General features: G+C 53.4%; 4 protein-coding genes across 4 annotated transcripts; 3 read left to right on the top strand and 1 right to left on the bottom strand.

The window, feature by feature from the left end:
- Positions 1-2644: 2644 nt before the first annotated feature.
- Positions 2645-4344, top strand: ACO1O0_004193 (major facilitator superfamily domain-containing protein; the record flags this gene model as incomplete). The annotated part of the gene is made up of 3 exons (XM_083193634.1): positions 2645-2714; positions 2770-3135; positions 3197-4344. 3 exons carry the CDS (start codon positions 2645-2647, stop codon positions 4342-4344), a joined length of 1584 nt encoding a protein of 527 aa, XP_083050582.1.
- Positions 4345-4935: 591 nt separating this feature from the next.
- Positions 4936-6135, top strand: CNS1 (uncharacterized protein; the record flags this gene model as incomplete). Its single annotated transcript, XM_083193633.1, has 1 exon — positions 4936-6135. One exon carries the CDS (start codon positions 4936-4938, stop codon positions 6133-6135), a length of 1200 nt encoding a protein of 399 aa, XP_083050581.1.
- Positions 6136-6445: 310 nt separating this feature from the next.
- Positions 6446-8041, bottom strand: ACO1O0_004191 (uncharacterized protein; the record flags this gene model as incomplete). Its single annotated transcript, XM_083193632.1, has 3 exons — positions 6446-7555; positions 7624-7739; positions 7801-8041. The coding sequence occupies 3 exons, from the start codon at positions 8039-8041 to the stop codon at positions 6446-6448; spliced, it is 1467 nt and encodes a 488-aa protein (XP_083050580.1).
- Positions 8042-11884: 3843 nt separating this feature from the next.
- Positions 11885-17222, top strand: TOP2 (DNA topoisomerase 2 domain-containing protein; the record flags this gene model as incomplete). Its single annotated transcript, XM_083193631.1, has 4 exons — positions 11885-11944; positions 12198-15534; positions 15566-15852; positions 15915-17222. 4 exons carry the CDS (start codon positions 11885-11887, stop codon positions 17220-17222), a joined length of 4992 nt encoding a protein of 1663 aa, XP_083050579.1.
- Between the last annotated feature and the right edge of the window lie 2758 nt (positions 17223-19980).

The raw sequence follows: 19980 nt of genomic DNA, 5'->3' as shown, positions 1-19980 counted from the left end.
AGGGATCGTTAGAAGATGTACAGCCATTGACTCTGGTAGAAGAATCGGTAAAGATAACTCAACACCACCAGCGCACACCCCTTGGTTTTAAAACTCTTGGTTTATCGTGACTGAAGTGCGCCAATTGGTGGTGTATTATGTTGCAGTATATGGCAGTTCCCCATCTGATTCAGCCAAGCTGTTGGGCTCTGTTGGTAGTATGTTACCCCAGTCACTACATGAGTAGCACAGCTGATCCCCAGTAAAGTAATTCACATGAGAGCCCATTGCTCTCGACTAAAATTCTACTAGCTAAGAACTACGGAGATTCTCGTGAGTGTCCCTCTTCCCAAATGACACGGCCAGGGGGCTAATCAACCAATAAGAAGTTCGAAACGGCGAGTTCCTCTGCCTGGAATATTTTCAGACAACAAGCATCTTCCATCTTATGGACTAATCGAGTTTGTACAATGGGTTCAAGTACTTACCCGGCATGTCGAACCCAGCTCGAAGAACGTGGTACCACCGTTAATGTTATCTGGATCGAGCCTCACATCCGATGTACGGACTTCACGCTATGTGCCGGGCCATGCATCAGGGCTTCTTGAAGGATGTAAGCCCAAGAATGTGGGGTAGTCTTCTGGCAGCGGTTGTCTATCACAGGTGCGTGAACGAAGAATACTTAGTAAGGAAGGAGTGTGACGAGTTGTCGTTGAAATGGGCCGCCCCACAGATGGCTTGACCCTCCGAGGAACGCCGGGAACTAACGCATGGGGTGTTTAGCGTATAATGGACCTCAGTAAGTGCATCTGCACCAACCTGGAAGCGTTTTCATCCTGGAAGGTAGCATGACCTTCGGTGGCCAGTACACCCCAGGAAACAAGGCATCCGTACATTACTAGGTATTCCATCAAGTAATAGATACTGGACAAACGAAGTTCGCAATCATGGACCTAGCGTCAGCGGGAGGATAGCGCACGGTGTACTACGTTCTTTCCCCGATTTCGGTCCCGCTGCCTTGTAATAGATGCTGGTTAGTGCTGGGTCGATCCAAACAACGTCGGTGACTGCCCATAGCAAGGGGATCTCGATGGCGCGGAGTCTCGTTTGCCGTGGCTCGGGTTCCAACGTTTGAGTTGGCTTAGTGATCCTCGTCTCGGATCGGCGGCTCCCCGCTGAGCTTGTCATATGAAGAGGGTTTGAGTAGGATGTTCCGTCGCTAACTCGAATTAGAGCACGGGAAACTTCCACATCCCGTACTCTTTGACGGTGCGACCAAACATACCTTAGGTAGTAGCAAGTAGTAGAAGGTTTGTCGCCACGGTCGTCGTCGGACTCGTCGGTGAGTCGGGTCGTCGCGGTGGGGCTCGTGTAAACGCAAAAGCTTTTCACGCCTCCAACTTATTGCCGCCCAATCACCGGCTTGGGAGGTATGCATATATCCCACATAGTATTAGGGGCAGTGCACTGGCCGTGCAAGGGCCCTTCCTTATCAAACCTTGGCGCCCACTGGCGTTGCACTGCAAGACCAATAGGCACCAGCCTGTCCACAGCTTTCGGGCAAGGCGTTCAAGGCCCCGGAGCCAGCCCACACGGGGCGGGGCAGGCATCCCGTCTGAACCAAAAAGTCCGACTTCAATGGCTGGAGATTCTCGCCTGGCTCAGGAGGAATTCCACTAAGTCTGCTGATGCTTGGAAAGGCTTCTTTAATCAGTCCTCTTTTCTTCACGAGATGGAGCCACATGCTGCATGTCTGGTGGACGGTTTCGCCCTCATACTCTTTCTGGAAGTCGCGATCATGGTGCTGCAATAAAGATACGGCTCCTGTCCTCCCCACTTGTCCTTGTGCTCTGATTCAGGTGCAATCGTTTCGACTTAGGTAATACCAGTGATTATACCCGTGTTCGGGGGTGTGTGGCTGCCCAGGTGCGAATAACGCACGTGCTCAATCCCAACTCATACTGGCGCTGAAGAGGGCCGCCGTCGCCAACACGACTTCAGAAATTTCCGTTATCAACAAAGAGATGCGAGACACCAGTGAATGACATCCCTGGATTCTCTTGTCAATCGCTCGGATGCAGACTATGCAGTACCGTTGCGATTTTGCACGTTGGTGGGGGATACAGTGATATTCGCACACCGCTTGCGTCTTGGTGTCTCGGGGTATTGCTCCACCTGCCACATGCAACAACTGGAAATCTGCACCTGCAGAACGCATGCATGATGCATCTGAGCGGGATGTTTCACTATATCGATGCGTCCAGAACCCGAGGCGCCAGAGGACCGCTCGCGGTTCCCGGCCCTCGGAGAGTCAGGGCAACCACGCTCGAAGGGCTCCTGCCCGGAGGGCAAGGTAGAAATAACCTTCGCTACCACCCGAATCGCCCTCCCTCCTCGCTTCTTCCTGTCCCAAATCCATCTCGACGGTGAGATTCTGCTCCTGAGATGTTTTCTTTGAACCACTACCATCCATCTGGTTGATTTAACACCCTAGTCTCCTGCTTCAAACCCCCAACTGTTCCAAGACGCCTGGCGCATCTCACCACCCCTCGTTGCCGTGCCCCAGGCCTCGCACACACAGACACACTACCACCTGGCGCCACCACGACAACTGTGCTGTTGGTTCTGTGTCTGCTGTTGTAAGCCTTTCGCGAGCGTATAAGCCATGTCTCTAACCAAGCAGGCGCGCTCTCGCAACCCCGACGACTTCCCGACCCTCCAGCTGTTCCTCCTTGGTGAGATCCCTCCCCTCCATTTCTGTGACCTGGCAGGGCTAACTTTATTTCCCAGCTATTGTTCGCCTGGCAGAGCCGATCGCTCTTACGTCCATTTTCCCCTACGCCTGGGCTCTCGTCAAGAGGTTTGAATTCGGAAACGAGCAAGATGCCTCGTTCTACGCTGGTCTCCTCATCTCTTCCTTCTCGCTTGCCGAGGCTGCCATGGGCATGTACTGGGGCGGCCTCTCGGACCGCGTTGGCCGCAAGCCCGTCTTGCTTCTCGGCTGCATTGGAACCATGTTTAGCATGGTCATGGTAGGATTTGCCTCCAATATCTGGATTGCTGTGCTCGGGAGAGCCATAGGCGGTCTTCTCAACGGCAATATCGGCGTCATTCAGACCATGGTCGGCGAGCTCGTCACGAAGCCAGAGCATGAGCGTAAGACTCAACCCCTGGCCTCCTTTTTTTTCCATGGCGAGATGACTGACATCCATCCCAGCGCGCGCCTACTCTGTCATGCCTTTCGTCTGGAGCGTGGGTACCATCATTGGACCGTGCATTGGCGGCACCTTTGCCGACCCCTACACATCCTGGCCCAATATATTCCCTAAAGGCGGCTTATTCGAACGATTCCCCTACCTTCTTCCCAACCTCCTCTGTGCTCTTCTTTTGGCCCTCAGCATCGTCTTGGGCTTCTTTTTCCTCGAGGAGACCCACCCGGATATGCGACCCCGAGTGTTACTTCCAGCAGACACATACATGTCTGAAGAGACGCCACTTCTCGAGACTTCAGATGCCATGAAGCGCCCAGCAGTGGATCTGCGATCCGAGACCTACGGAACCATCAATGTCAGCGATGAGTCTGAAGAGGCCTTGGCTCAGGACAAGGAGAAACCCGTGAGCATCTGGAGCAAGCGGGTCATTCACTTGATAATCGCCCTATCCATCTTCACATACCACTCTATGACGTACGATCACTTGATGCCCATCTTCTTTGAGGATGAGCGTGTCCCTTCATTTGCGCACACGTCTCAAATGGGCATGGTGCTACCATTCTACTCCCCCGGAGGGTTGGGCTTGTCCGTCCGTTCTGTCGGAATGATCATGGCCGTCAATGGAGTCATTGCCTTGTTTGTGCAAGCCGTCATCTTCCCTATTGCTGCCGAACGGGTTGGCGTGTTCAAACTTTTTCTCGTTGTTACGGTGTTACACCCCATCGCCTACGTTCTCGTCCCCATGCTTCTCCTCGTTCCGGAGAATCTCATCTACCCAGCCATCTACCTCTGTCTGGCGGTCCGCAATGTTCTCTCCATCACCCTGTACCCCCTTCTCTTGATCCTTATCAAGGAGGCCACCCCTGCCCCCAGTGCGCTCGGGACCATCAATGGCCTCGCCGCCAGCGCTGGTGCCGCCTGCCGCATGGTGGCACCACCTGTGGCAGGTTTCCTGTACACGTTTGGCAGCAAGATTGATTGCAACACATTGGCCTGGTATGGCAGCGCCCTCACTGCCGTTGTTGGAGCTATGCAGTGTTTTTACGTCCCACGAGGCAAGAACCACGAGGAGGACGACGAAGCTGCCCAACAGCACAAGAGACGACGACTGTCCATCTCCGCCACTGAAGTCTCGGTGGATAGCGAGGAGTAACCAATCTTTGACTCAAAGAGGAAGTTTCTTCAAATGGTCCCCCAGTCACCTTCGAGCTCCGGAAGTCTGAAGGACTGCTGAGAATCAACTGACGAAGTTTATAGTTTTCGCTGGCGGCGCAACTGCCAGCCGATTTCATGCTGCTAATTTTTATAAGCTGGCGGCATGACCATGGCGGGTGTCCTTCGGGTTGTTTTGTATGTTTTTGAAGATATCCTCCACACTATTTGGGTTAATGATTTGCGCTGGCGTTGGAAGATTTGAAGGGCGCAACTGAAGACCGGAAAAGCTACATGATGAGTTATGAATATATAAATAGACAATGGATAAAATAATAGCAAGAAATATTGGATTCAACATGGCAAATGTGCTTGGATAATCGTTGAACTCATTACATCCGGGCGGTTATGGATTGGAATGATGGTGCCCAATAAGATTTTCGCCACTTAAGAAAGTTGGAGAAAGATGAAATTTTCGACTTGAAGGAAACAGCGCAAATGAGAGACGAGAAGCCTGGTCATACAAACAAAAGCCGCGCCATTCTGATATTGGGGAAATTCTCATCTGCCGAGGAGGGTTAGTCACGACAAAATGAGCATTGAGGAGCTCACAGAACAAATGGCCAAGGCCATGGAGGCGGCCGAGTCAGGCGACGCGACCAAGCCGTCGCTCCCGCCAGGCCACGCCCTGCATGCAGGCAAGACGGTTGACGAGATGGTTGCAGATCTGAACAAGTCGCCGCTGTTCATGACAGAGCTGGAGGAGAACGACGACATTGCGGCGCTCCAGGCGCTCAACTACGAGGGCACGCCACTGGAGAATGCCACCGACTTCAAGGACCGCGGCAACGAGTCCTTCCGCGAGCGCCGGTATGGCGACGCCAAGGAGTTCTACACGCAGGGCGTGGTCATCCTGGCAGCTGAAGAGCGCAAACGCAGCCTGGGCGAGGTGACGACAGACCCGGAGGGCGTGCCAGACAGCGACGAGGTGATTGCGCAGCAGAGGAAGACACTGGAGGGCCTGTATGTCAACCGCGCAGCCTGCCACCTCGAGCTGCGCAACTACCGCAGCTGCTGGGTCGACTGCGCGGCCGCTCTGCGCATCAACCCGGCCAACGTCAAGGCGTGCTACCGCAGCGCCCGCGCCCTGCTGGCCGTCAACCGCATCGAGGAGGCTGACGACGTGTGTGCTCGCGGTCTGGCGCTCGACGGGGGCAACGCGGCGCTTCGGGCCGTGGCCGACGACATCATCAAGAAGGTCAAGGAGCGCGACGCCCACCGCAGGGACAAGGCAGAGCGCGAGGCGCGAGAGAGGCGGCGCGCGACACTGCGCAAGGCGGCGCTCAAGGCACGGGGCATCCCCACGCGATCCACCGAGAAGCCGCCCGACATGGAGGACGCGGCGCTGGCGCTGGTGCCCGACCCGGACGACCCGCGCAGCTCGCTGTCCATCCCCACCGTGCTGCTGTACCCGGTCCACCTGGAGACGGACTTCATCAAAGCCTTCAACGAGACCCAGACCCTCGAGGACCACCTGGGCTACGTCTTCCCCCTGCCCTGGGACAAGGACGGCGCCTACACCCTGCCCGGCACCGAGTGCTACGTCGAGACCCGCGATGGCGGCCTGCTCAAGATGGGCAAGCGCGTGCCGCTGCTCAAGATCCTCAGCACGGGCAAGGTCGAGCTCGTGGACGACGTGATGCGCATCTTCGTCCTGCCCAAGGCCGAGGCCGAGGCCTGGGTCAAGAAGTTCAAGGAGCAGAAGGCGGCCATCAGGGGGTCCAGTTCGTGACCATCATGACATGCATGACGAATGATGAACTAAACCAAAAAAAAAGAAGATAAGAAATGGGATAAGAAATGGGAGGAAGTAAGAAGAAATCAAAAAATCATATTCAATCTATAAAACTAACAGCCCGTTCCTCGGCCCCCCTGAACCCCTCCTGGTTAGCAGTGGGATGTTCTCCAAAATGCACAGCTTCCTAATGACTATTTCGCCAAATCGCCTCGCTTGCTATGCTGCAAAACAAGATTTAAAAGGAACCCCTGGAGAAGGATGTTTTCTTTTCTCAACCTGTCCTGTATACCCATTCACTCCTTGCTCAAACAGACCTGGCTCTCCATCTCTTGGTATTGCTATTCCGGGTCTCCGTGTCCAGATCGTCAGGGAGGCGCTGCTGCATGTTCATCAGGGAGAAGGCTGCCTCGCGCTCCTTGCACGTGTAGTCCACTCCATTTTCTTCGGTGTGTTGCTGCGGCTTCGGCAAAGGTGCAGGCAGTGGACCCCTCTCCTTGATTATCGGGACGATTGGCTCGTTCGGGGCAACGACAGGTGCCTGACGGTGGTGTTCGGGAGACGTGGGTCGAACGGCCTCGCCGCGGTCGCGCGTTTCGGTTCGTCCATGAGGTCTCCAAGGTCCGTGGCCAACTTTTTGACGCTTGTGGAGCGCTCCGTCTCCCTTCTTGTAGCGCTTTAGAGTGTCTTGATCCCCTCTCCTGAATTCCGTAAGCCAGTATGGCCGAGGCCGTTCCTCCGTGGCCAGGCGGGGAAGAGCACTGAGAAGCGGATCCGCGCTTGGGGGTCTGCTCTCCGCAACTTTCGGGGCATTGATGGACTTCCAAGTGGGACTGGCATTGGGTGAGGCTCTAAAGATTTCTCTCTCTGGCGTCGACCTCCACGCCGTGTGTACCGGAGGGTGAGGGGGGTTAAGGTGGACGGTGCTGAGCGGACCCCAGGTGTGCGGAGGGCCGCCATGTGGCCTCCGGCCAGAGTATTGTTCAAGGCGTTCTTTCATCGATAAGGAGTAAGGATCCTGGAGGGAATGGGGGTGGCTGGTGACGGATGACGGCTTTGGAAGGCCGTTGGAGCTGCTGGCATGGCGGTAGGCGCTGACGCTGAATTTTGCATCGTTGATGATCTTCTCGTCAATGTCCATGCGCCCGTATCTAGGGGAGTCGGGCTTGATGCAGTCCTGCGGGAAGTCTGAGCCAAAGATGGGGATCAGGGCGCCGGCGATTGGGTAGCAAAAGGTCGCGCAGACAGCTCTCGCACAGCTGTACGGAACCCAGTAGCCTGTTTTTCCTATCAGTGCCGGCCTTGTGGTGATATATTCCTCGCGATCAATACCTTGAGCAACACGGTTGCCTCCTGTCATGTGGAAAGAGATGTCTCTCAGTCCCTTGTTGGCCTCGAGCATCTTGGCCGGCCCCGTCTTTACCATGTCAGCACGGAACTCATGTTTAACAAGGGGTAAAAGGGGGTGGGGGAACATGGACCTACCTTTTTATGCTTACGGCTCTTGAAGAAGGGGCTTATGCGGACAAACCCACCTAGATAATCCCACATGACGTCGTATGTCTGCCGGTCATTGGGATCGGTGAACCGGTATACGAATACTGCCAGGCGTGCTTGTCAATAACAACTCGGGCTCCAACCCAAGACTGGGGCTCTCCTCACCGTTAAAGTTCTCCCGGCCTGTCTTCTCGAACACGTCCTTCTTGTCGCTGCTGTAAGGAATATGGGCACAGTAGTGGGAGATCTGCCCAAAGGGGTATACGTTGAACGGCCGCATCTGGTTGTACGCGGCCTCATCGAGGGCCTCGTGAGGGGGGTAGTTGATGGGCCCCTGCGGCCTAGTGTACGAGAGGTCGCTGGAGTCCCTGGTCTTCCTGTTCTTCGGGGTAGTGCGGGGACCCATGGTCGCTGTAAATGACTCGTTCACATCTGAGGCCGGCGACGATAGCTCCGAGGCTGAAGGCTGCGAGTTGGGCGTTCCGGGGCGCGGACGGGGAGGAGACCTATTTAGGATGGCCTGGATGGGAAGCATGCTTCGTTCCCCCATCTTGCCAAGAACGAAGCCGACCCCGTGTAGACGACACGGTGACAGGATGCGAATCTGTCGATCGACGGGAGTCGACAACGGGCTCGGTGGACGGCTGTTTACAAGCAGGGACGGGATGCGGCTTTGTTATAAGGGGGAAATAGAAGCGATCCTGCAACAAAGGCCCCGAGAAATACGGCCAACAGCTCGTCCGATATCCAGACCAAGTCCCACGCTTGACAAACAGATGCGAAAAGGAGCCACCTCGCCAACGACTTCGCGAATGGGAAATGGTTCCTGGCAAGGATCCCACGACGAAGACGGCGAAGACGGCGACGACTCAGGGCAGAGTAACAAAGACCAAAAGATATGTCGCCGCACAAAAGTCGGTCACAAACTATGACTCTGGCCAACAGGTGACTAGTGCATACTCACTGTCCCGGTGATATCTGAAGCCGAGCCTGTGAAATCAAAGTACGCCCGTTTGTCGGTATCCACACCTGTTTTTGCCAGGAACTTGGCTGGAAGCCACAAGTGACAGACGAAGTAACTAATATGATAGGAAGGAGCGGAGAGGACATTCAAAACTCTCGGTGAGGCTTGGGAACAAAGCCTTGGGCACGTAGGGCCGCCGTGGAGAGCTCATGTTCCAGCAGGCTGGGTTGGCCAGGGTCACGATCCTAAAGCAGGCATGCGAGAGCCGGGCCCTCGCCGCTTGCAACTTTCCGAACGCCTTGTTCCTCACAGAAATGCCCCTTCTAGCCTCATGGCATATGTCCCTAGCTAGGAGCGATGCCGGTTGAGCGGGAGCTTGCTTCTAGCAAACCCCCTCCCTGCCCCTTTTTGGACATAGGTAACACTCAGTCCCTGTTCTTCTTCAAAGCCCATAGCACAGACGCGGCCCATAGAGCCGGCAGCGTGGCGAGGATTGGATTGACTGTATCCCTCGGGAGGCGTCACCATGAGTAGTCATCCAAGAGAGGATGGCAATTTCCCTGGCGGCCGCTGCAGGAGTCTCAAAAAGGCGAAACAGAGAGAGGGGTGAGCCAAACGTAGTAATTACCTGTAGGACAGAAATGGCCTGGGGTTTCATAAGATGGACAGGGGGAGGACGGATGATGGCATACACCACCCCAGCCCCTGCTCATCGTCGTATGACAAGGTGGAGAGGGCATATCGCCCTCCCGCCGAGTGGCTGTGATTTCCCATGTTAGACCCTCTCTGGAAGGGCCACGCGCCCTCATAATTGCGGTTGCTCGATGATATCGAAGGTGTCTTTCTGTTTTACTGGAAAAGAAACGAGCAATCCCAGCCATATGGACCGAGTTGTCCATCCTAGTCTTAGACAAAGAGATCCTCGCCCGACCTGGACATCAAATCCCGAGACGCCTTACGTTGAAATAACGTGTCAATTCGCGTGGTCGACTCTGGCATTATTGGGAGATATTCGCTGCATCTTCCAGAACGCTGTCGTGGGGCTTTGGGGGCATGGCTGATGGCAGATGTCAGATGCCAGACAACAGGCACTGGTTCGAGGTCAACCTAGCACCGACTCAGTGCTCGGCTTGCCGTCACACGAACGCAAGGAAAATCTCCGAAGGTACAAAGAGTTTTCCGTCAATTATGCTGTGCAGATCCCAAAACCACGCTTCCCCAGACAATTGAGCTGGCGTTGCTGTTGGACGAGACCGTTGTAGGCTTAGATACGGCAGACCTTGGTTGCCAAGGCCCATGTTGAACGAATTTTATACAAGACCATGACCTAGAGCGTTATAAACGACCCGAGATGCCTCGAGCCAAGAACTTGTCAACAAGCGTAGGCATAACTGATCGCGCCCCTAGTTCCTCAATGCCATCGCCCGACGGCTCGGGTGTGCCATGTAGGCAGCCATCCATTTGACGCCCGTGAAGGTGTTGAAACTAGTATACCTATTGGCGCTTGAGAATATCGTCGAAAACATCCTCATCAATAGCGTTCAGTTGTCCAGAGGGGAGATCAGGTGCGGGCAAACATGGGGTATTATACTCCGGAGAGCCGTGAGGGTAGAGAACCTCTGGGAATTAGAAGATGGCTGAAAAGTCAATCAAAGCCCCAATTCCCCTTTCAACATAGCTTTGGAGCCCCATTATGGGTTGGTGATACCAGTGGCATGATGGAGGCGAGCCCCCATGACCCTACCCTGGTGAGACTCGGAGACAGTGGGACGGCTAAGCAATCAACTTCGGGAAATTTTACCGATTTCCCCCAGCCGTCATTGTTGCGTATCTTTGGCGACCAAACGCGTGAGCTAGAGGTTGATGCTGCTAATTTCATGTTCAGTTGAGGTGTTCTGGGACCACAAGGCCCAACAAACCGATGGCGTTGAACGGCTGTCCGAGATGACGGTAGACCATCATGTCAGTTGAGTTGACAGAGATCGCCGTCATCTATTGGGAGAAGTATGGAAAAGATGATTGGTTGAAAGAAGAAACACCACAACAGGCCCGGCCCGCGAGATGCCACGGTTAGGCCTGGAGGCGGTTACGAGAGCTCATGACGCTGGATTAACTATAAGGTAAAGCTGGTCACTGGCGATGATAACGACTACAAATCATACACCGGGGTATTTGAAGCGCGCGGCAAGTCCTGAGTATGAGAGTTGGCCATTCGTCGGCCTGGTGGAACACCGTGTCTCGGCTTGGTAACGTATACGGGGGTGGTGTAGTATCGCAATGGTGGGACCCGTAAGTCAGTTGCGTCTGGAGCGTACAGACTCGGCCCGTTAAAAATGGACAAATCCCGCTGATGTTTGTCCAGAGGGATCATAGTCGCGGTTTGTCAGGCCACAAGGGACGGCATTGCCGTTTACCGCCCGGGAAGCAGTAAATTACACGCCAGCGCTGAGCCCCATTGGAACGGGCGTTGATTTGACATGGAAATGTCGAGGGTTTCCGGGCCATGCAGCGTATTAGTAGATCTCAACGAACGGCCGGATCACAGAGGCTAGAGGGGGCGGACGAGATGATGAGAGAGGAGCCGAGTGCACATCGAGGACGATGGATAGGACAAACATTCAATGAACCTGGTGTCGAGGCGACAGAACAAAGCTGGCCCCTTCCCTCCTTGCAAAAATAGTGAGCGCAGTCGGGTGCAATTCCAATGACGTGAAAGTCTACATTCCCAATAACTCGTGGGAGATGGATGGATGACTCGAGATGGTGTTGGAGTTGAGGTGTCGGTGGCATGGAGGCCACGTGACTTCTCACGGGACACAGCATCGACTCCCAAGTCTCCATGTCTTCAACCGTCTCCACCACACCATGGCAGCTGGGGGCTGCCGTTGGGCAGACACCAGTCAGAGTGTCAGGCCACCACCGCCCAGTGGACACGGTCCCCACGCGCGGAAGCAAAGAAGGCTCGCGTTTTTGTTTACTTGAAACGGGGCTGCTGCCACAACAACCCAACATCAACATCAACCCGCCCCTCCCCCGTCCGCCACGCTCTTTTTCTTGACTCTTCGTTTGCAAGTTGGCATCGCATCCGTACCAGCCACCAGTCTGGCACAGTTCCTGTCTCCCGTTCTGTTCTCGCGACTTTGCGCGCGGGCACCGCATCTCGCTCGGCTGGGCCGCCCATTTGCATTGTCATTGCCACTCCCTTCATGTCCGACCGTGTTTCATTCGCTGCCACCTCTGACGACGAGACGATTTGCGGCCGGCGCCGCCTGTAAACCAGCCAAAATGGATTCGGATTCTGTATTCAGCATGGGCGAAGAGTCCGATGGCTATGTCCCAGAGCCGGTCAGTCTCACCTTACTCTCGCTTTGCGCCAGGACACTCTGAGAATGCCTCCCTGCGGGGGCCGAGACCCCATTCACCGCCCATGCGCATGTTCTAAAAGGGGTGCATACGCTCACTCGGGCTTCACATGCATCTTGCACTGCGAGTCTTGAATTGGCTGCAGCTGAGGCAGCCGCACAGGCCACTCGCTTTATCCTCGTTCACACTCAAAGAAACACCAGAGAATTAAAGCTGACTTGCCCCGTCCCTTCAGAAGAAGACGAAAGCCGCACCTGCCAAGAAGGCAGCCGCCGCTCGCCCCAAGAAGATGACTCAAACGACACTGAAGAGCAAACCCGCTGCGAAGAAGCGCTCTGTGCCCGTGAGCGACAATGACGACGACTCTATGGCTGAGGGCTCCGTCCTCTCAAACACACCACCGAGCGCTAAGAAGCAAAAAAAGAACCCTCCGCCAAAGAAGTCAAGCGGCGTGCCTCTAGCAGAAGTCGAGAACGACAGCATGATCATCGATGAGCCCGTACAAACCGGGCCCAAGACGAAAAAGTCAGCCACGGACACCTACCAGAAGCTCACACAGCTAGAGCACATCATCAAGCGTCCAGATACATACATCGGCTCCGTCGAAAAGACAGAGCAGCAGATGTGGACCTACAACAAAACCACCGAGCAGATGGAATACAAAGCAGTCAGCTTCGTTCCCGGTTTCTACAAGATCTTTGACGAGATTCTGGTCAACGCTGCTGATAACAAGCAGCGCAATGCAACAATGACGACCATGAAGGTCACCATCAACAAGGAATCGGGCGAGATCAGCGTCGAAAACAATGGCAAGGGAATTCCCATCGTGATGCACGAGAAGGAAAATATCTACATTCCCGAGCTGATTTTTGGTCACCTGCTGGCTGGTTCCAACTTTGACGACAATGAGCAAAAGACCGTCGGTGGCCGCAACGGTTATGGTGCAAAGCTCTGCAACGTCTTCAGCACCGAGTTCACCTTGGAGTGTCAGGATAGCGAGCACGGCAAGAGGTACAAGCAGACCTGGACCGACAATATGCAGAAGATGGGCAAAGCCAAGATCACATCAAGTAAGACATCGGACTTTGTCCGCGTCACCTTCAAGCCCGATTATAACCGGTTTGGCATGACCGAGGGCATCGACGACGATACGGAGAGCCTCCTCTATCGACGAGTCTACGACATGGCTGGAACCGTTACAGGCGTCAGGGTCTACCTGAACGGCGAACAGCTCAAGCTGAAGGACTTCAAATCCTACTGCAACATGTACGCCAAGGCCATCGCCGATAAGAGGAGCATGGAAGAAGGCGGCACTCCCACCTGCACTGTCGAGATTGACGATAAGAAGGGCCACCCTCGTTGGGAGGTCGGCTTCACTGTCTCTGACGGGACTTTCCAACAGGTCTCCTTCGTCAACTCAATCGCAACCACATCAGGAGGGACACATGTCAACTATATCGCCGATCAGGTGACAGGCGCTCTCCTAAAAATGCTCAACAAGAGGAAGAAGGGCCACACTCTGAAGCAAAACCACCTGAGGAACCACATCTTCATCTTTGTCAACTGTCTGGTCAACAACCCAGCGTTCACGTCCCAAACAAAGGAACAGATGACGACCAAGCCTAGTCAATTCGGGAGCCAATGCGTCCTCACCGAAAACTTCCTCAAGAAGATTGCCAAGTCGGACGCACTCCAGAACATCATGGAGTTTGCCGAGAAGAAGGCTGACAAGATGATGGCCAAGAGTGATGGCAGCAAGCGCTCTCGGGTGAGCAACGCAAAGCTGGTCGAAGCCAACTTGGCGGGCACGCGTCGGGGGCATGAGTGCACTCTCATCTTGACCGAAGGTGACTCGGCCAAAGGTCTAGCAGTTTCTGGACGTGCTATTCTGGATCCCGATCGCATTGGTGTCTTCCCCCTGCGAGGAAAGATGCTCAATGTTCGCGACGCATCCATTGATCAGATCACCAAGAACCAGGAGATCCAAAACATCAAGCAATTCCTGGGTCTGAAGCACAAGCAAGTCTATACGGACACTAAGGGCTTGCGATACGGTCACCTAATGATCATGGCTGATCAGGATCACGACGGAAGTCACATCAAAGGACTTCTCATCAACTTCCTCCAAGTTCAATTTCCATCACTGCTGCAGATACCCGACTTCTTCAGGGAGTTCATTACCCCGATTGTCAAAGTCTGGCAGGGCCCCAACCCCAAGAAGCCGCTCCGATTAAAATCTTTCTTCACTCAGCCTCAGTACGAGGAGTGGAAATCGGCCCACTCGAACGAGCTTACGCGATGGCAGAGCAAGTACTTGAAGGGTCTCGGAACCAGTACCAACGAAGATGCCCAGGTTTACTTCACGAATCTGGACGACCATCTCAAGGAATTCGAGGTGATGAAGCCCGAGGAGGCAGACCTCTTCGACCTCGCCTTCTCCAAAAAGAAGGCTGATGCACGAAAGGAGTGGCTTGGGAATTTCGTCCCCGGAACCTTCCTAGATCATTCGACAAAGTCTATCGCATACACCGACTTTGTCAATAAGGAACTTATCCTGTTCAGCATGGCTGATAACATGCGATCCATTCCATCTGTCCTTGACGGCCTGAAACCCGGTCAACGCAAGGTCATTTACGCTTGCCTCAAGCGGAACCTGGTCAAAGACAAGAAGGTCGTTGAATTGGCTGGTTATGTTTCTGAGCAGACTGCTTACCACCACGGTGAAGCCTCACTCCAGCAGACCATTATTGGCCTGGCCCAGGACTTCGTTGGTTCAAACAACATCAACTGCCTCGAACCTAGCGGCAACTTCGGTTCGCGACTTGCCGGTGGCTCCGACGCTGCTAGCCCCCGTTATACCCACACACGTTTGTCACCCTTTGCACGGAAGATATTCAGCCCGCTTGACGAGCCCAACCTCAAGTACCAGACCGAGGAAGGAAAGACCATTGAACCAGACGTATACTCGCCCATCCTTCCGATGGTGCTTGTCAACGGCGCTGATGGTATTGGCACTGGTTGGAGCACCAACATTCCCAATTACCACCCGATGGAAATCGTCAAGAATTTGAAGCGGCGCATGGGCCGCCTCGATCCCGAGAACATCGAAGAGCTGCCTTTTGAGACCATGATGCCTTGGTTCCGTGGCTGGAATGGCAACCCTGAACCGGCTGGCCCTGATCGATACAAGTTTAACGGAGTCGCATACCGAGACGAGCAGAAACCAAATGAGGTCGTTATCACCGAGCTACCCATCCGAATGTGGACCGATGATTTCAAAGCGAGGCTGGAGAAGGTCATCAGTGGTGTTGAAGGCCCCAGCTGGATCAAGGACTACAAGGAATTCAACGATCACAAGACGGTTCACTTTGAGATTCAGGTGGATGAAAAGCACATGGACAAGGTCCTCGCGGAGGGTCTGTTGGATCGGTTCAAGCTCCAGAAGCAAGTGGCCACATCTAACCTCGTCGCGTTCGATACCAACGGCCAGATTCGCAAATACGAGAAGGTTGAGGACATTCTTGAGGAGTACTATATCCATCGGTTAAGCATGTACTCAGAACGCAAGGCATGTACCAAGCCAACCTGAGGTTTGATACTAAGCTAACATGATCCAGAAACACTGGCTTGCCGTTTACCACGCCGATTACCGAAAACTCAAGAACCAGGCTCGCTTTATCAAAGAAATCATAGACGGCGAGCTCATCGTCGGCAGGAAAAGGAAGGGCATTCTTGTTCAGGAGCTTCGTGAACGCAAGTACGAGGCATTCCCACGCAAGGGTGATAAGCAGAAATCTACTGAAGATGAAGCCAACGAGGAAGATGACGAAGAGGGTGACGAGGGGACAACGGTGACGGGTAGCGCGGGCGACTACGACTATCTCCTTTCGGTAAGATACCTTCGAGTGGCTCGTTGTGAGGTCACCTTCGCTTTTCTGACATGATGATGCAGATGCCCATCTGGTCCTTGACTGCCGAACGCCTCGAAAAGCTCAAGGACGCAATCGCCAAAAAGAAGGAGGAGCACGATGATCTGCTCGCTCTGTCAGAAAAGGATCTTTGGTGCAGAGACCTCGACGAGTTCTCAGATGAATGGGAGAACCGAATTAGGGTTGAGACCGAGATCCAGACCAACATTCGCCGCCTTGGTCGACGAGTCTCCAAGAAGATAGGAGCTGGCCGAGGCCGGAAAGCCAAGGATGAAGATGCATGGGAGCCAGAGAAGAAGACCAAGGCCAAGGCCAAGGCTAAGGCTGCACCTGTCAAGACGGAGACCAAGGCGGCCCAGCGGTTCGCAGACATGTTCAGTGCCAAGCCAAAGCCCGCGAAAGAGCCCAAGGATGAGCCGGTCGATGGGTCCGACGGATTCTCGGATGATGACTTTGCTGCTCTCAGCAGGAGCAAACCTGCAGCAAAGCCAAAGCCATCTGAGTCACGAGCTCTGTCCACTTCCTTGTCGCAGTCCGAGGAGCCGGAGCCGACGCGCAACAAGCGCGCCGCAGCCTCCAAGGCCAAAACATTGTTTGAAGTGGACTCGGACAGCGAAGAGGACGACGACAAGATGCTGGGCGATGTCGGCGACCTCGTCAAGGGGATCGGCAAGGCGTCGGGAGAGTCCAGCGGCAGGCTTAGTCTACACGCCATGAGCCGACCTGAGTCAAGCCACGACCGTAGTAGCTCCAGTGCCTTGTCAAAAACCAAATCAAAGCCATCGAAAACGTTCGATGTAGACAGTCACGACGAGACAAACTACGAGATGCTGGCCAAGCCATCGCCATTCAAGATGGGTGCCAAGGGAGATGATATTGACAGTTTCTTGTCCGACGATGAGCCCGCCCCTGCTCCTTCGAAGGCGGCTGCATCCAAAGCCTCATCTGCAGCTGCTGTGCCCGCCGGTCTCTCGCAAGTGAAGAAACAGCGTGGGCGACCAGCGGGAGCGAAGAACAAGACCAAAGATGAGCCGGCGGCCAAGCCGGCAGCGAAGGCCAAGCCCAAGGCGGCACCGAAGAAGACGGCGTTGTCCCCTGCAGCCAAGGCGTATGCGGCTAAAAAGGGTGTGAAGAAGTCAGTGCTTGAAGACGAGTCAGACGATGATCTGGCGGAGCCTGAGTCGTCTCCAGCCCCCAGGCCAGCAGCGCGCAGTCGGCCAGGGAGGGCGGCAGCGGCGAGGAAGCCTATTGTGATTGACGAGGATTCGTCCACGGAGCTTGATGAAGGAGATGATGAGAGCGAGGACCCTTTTGAGATGGATGATGACTAAATACCAGGCATGGTCGGATTTCTCTTTGTTCATCATATAGTGGTTTCGGAATTGTTTATAAGGGCAGGGCATCCTGAGACCTGTTCATCTGCTATAATAGATCTTATAACTTGCACGCATTCCTGAGTAACTGCTGCGCGGACTAGTCGATGCAGTCGAAGCCTAGCTAGGAAACAAATGGACATGTCGGCCAGCCACCATTTAGTGTGTGTGACCTATTCCCGGCGGAATGGTTGTGTCAAAAGGGTAAGGCAGGGAGGGTAGGTTGAAGTTGTTGGGAGCGGATGTTGATGTACTCTTAAGACTGCGAGGTATCTGCAGAACCTTACCATCGATGACAAACCTGCCAGTATTATTAACTCTCTCGCTCGCCGATATCACAATCGAAATGCTACACAGGTACAACGACTAGGACAAGACTCAATGCTGGGGTTTGCTGTAACTTTCTTGTATTGCTTCTTTGTTGAGCTTTCCTCGAAGCCACGCCACACGTGTCGCCTACCCGTGGTGATTGTTGGCCGCCTTTCTTATCCATACTTTGTGTGGCTAAGCTAACTTTTGGGAGCCAGAAATCCCCTGAAATTAATATTTGATTTTCATTAGATCGGAAAAGCTTTGCTATAAATCAGACAGTTTCCTCAGATACAAGTAAGCGGGTCGTCAAAGTATCCAATAAGTATTGTTACAATCTAACGCTATACAACGAAAGACCTTGGATCTCTGGGCAGCTTCTGTAAAGAAGAAATCTTTGGAAGACGTATAATACACCGAGTATGGACGAGTTATTCTGCAAACTCCAATCTATTATGAGGGATCCTTTGCTATGGGCTATCTGGGCGCTGAATATCTCTCTTGTTATGATTTGTCTTTTCCTTGAACGTCAGGAGGCGAGGAAACGGCGGCGTAAGATACTGTTTATTCCCCCTTTTTTATTTTTTCTACTTCCTTTCCTCTTGGTTTTCTTTCTCTCCTTTCTTTTTTTTTCTTCTTAAGATTCGTTCTCCGAGGTTCATAGATGCTAACGGACTATCATCAGGTGCCCTGACGGAGAGGCTTGACCGCCTAGTAGAAACGCTAAAGGAGACGAGGGAAAGCCTCTTCCTTATGTATACCCCGGAAGCTGAAACCGATCGAAATATTGACACCAATGGAGATGATGACAGCGGTTGGGAAGATGGCACCGACCGTGAAGATGGTGCCTAGGAAGGGGAGTAATGGAAGTATTGTGGACGCTGAGCACACTAGGGACAATGAGGTCTTGCTGTAATTCGAGAGCTGGGGGAGGAATTTCGTGATAGTATTCAGAGGGGTAGTATGAATGGCTAGATGAATGTTCATTGGTTTGTCTTATTGCTTTCAGGAAATTTGCAAGGCTCTCTAGGCTTCCACTATCCATGCGGCATAATGCTAATATTCCTATACCCAGATATATAAACCAGACACCTATATATATATTATTAAACTTTTCCTATTATAAGCAAAACTCGTCATTTTACCCTTAGCGAGCTGTCAAGAGTACCCGCGCAGGCGACTTCCGTTTATAGAGACAGCGGAAAGGTGATAGACAAGCTCTGGAAAGCGGATAAACCCTCTTCTGGGTTGCAAAAACCAAAGACTGGCCGGGAAGTTGCCCTCAAGGGATGGCTCGTCCACGTACTGGTAGTAGAAAGAGCGACAGCTCAAACAAACGAGCTATGGGTCAGGAGCTCTAGGGAGTTTGGCTCAATACCCCTGACTAGTCGGTGCTCTTCGTCCATGATTCTTTGACAAGTCCAAAATCACAGCGAGTTTCGATGGCACCAACCCCAAAGACACCCGAGGAATGCCCTGAGACCCAGGGGCGAAACTGGGTCACCTTGGTCGTCGGAATTTTGACGTTTGTGTGCGGCACCCTATTCAGTTATTGGAACCAAAAGCGACAGGTAAGCAATCTCCTTGTCTATTCTATCAACACATTCCGTAGTCATCAAGTAAAACAAGAAAACGCTCACACTTGAAAAATTCCTATGGAGGTGCGGGTCGCCGTTCTCGAGGCAGAAGTCGTCAACATCAAGGCCTACGTCGGCATGTCCACGCCTCCCCCCATTCCTCTCCGATCCTGGAGGCGGCCCCCCCCCTCGAGACTAGTGCAGTTAAGCACTTTTATCACGTTAAAAAAAACCCCGTGTTGAACGAGACCAAATCACGTTGAAACAATCCGTGTTGAAGGGATTATAGTCCTATGAAGGTATCCAGAGATCCCCGAGGACGTGATATCAACTAGTCCAGTCATGCTGCCGCGAGGCAGCTGTAAGTCCTGGACTAGCCTGGACCGTGGGTCTGTAGGTCAGGCGAATCACGGTAGTATTCGTGTATTACCGTTTGCGCACCTTGTCCGGGCCTAGTAGCCAATCTCTGTCAATCATTCATCAGGATGGCGAAGCCAAAGCAGCCCCTTTTCCGAACCAGTCTTGCCACTCACCCCTTAATCGACAGCAATCGGAATAAAAAGATGTCATAATCCAATACCCTTAATCACCATTCATCTGACCACTTGAAAAACTCTCTAAAAAACACTAATACGAAATGGTCGAAAAGTTTATCCGACTTTTTTCATCCTCCTCATCGGTATCAAGAGTCTCCACTCACAACTCTCCGAGTACCGTTCTCAAAATCCTGGGTCTGCTCGGCGACTGCACGATAACTTTGATCCTATCCCTTCTGGGAATCCTTCTAGGGCCCATATTTTCAATCAGAGGCAGTTTCTGGACTTTTGAAA

This window comes from Amphichorda felina (assembly GCF_050947745.1).
Source record: "Amphichorda felina strain 45539 chromosome Unknown scaffold_4, whole genome shotgun sequence".
Taxonomy (NCBI): domain Eukaryota; kingdom Fungi; phylum Ascomycota; class Sordariomycetes; order Hypocreales; family Bionectriaceae; genus Amphichorda; species Amphichorda felina.
Note: the sequence above shows the minus strand (reverse complement) of the source record. Positions and strands in the feature narration are given on the sequence as shown.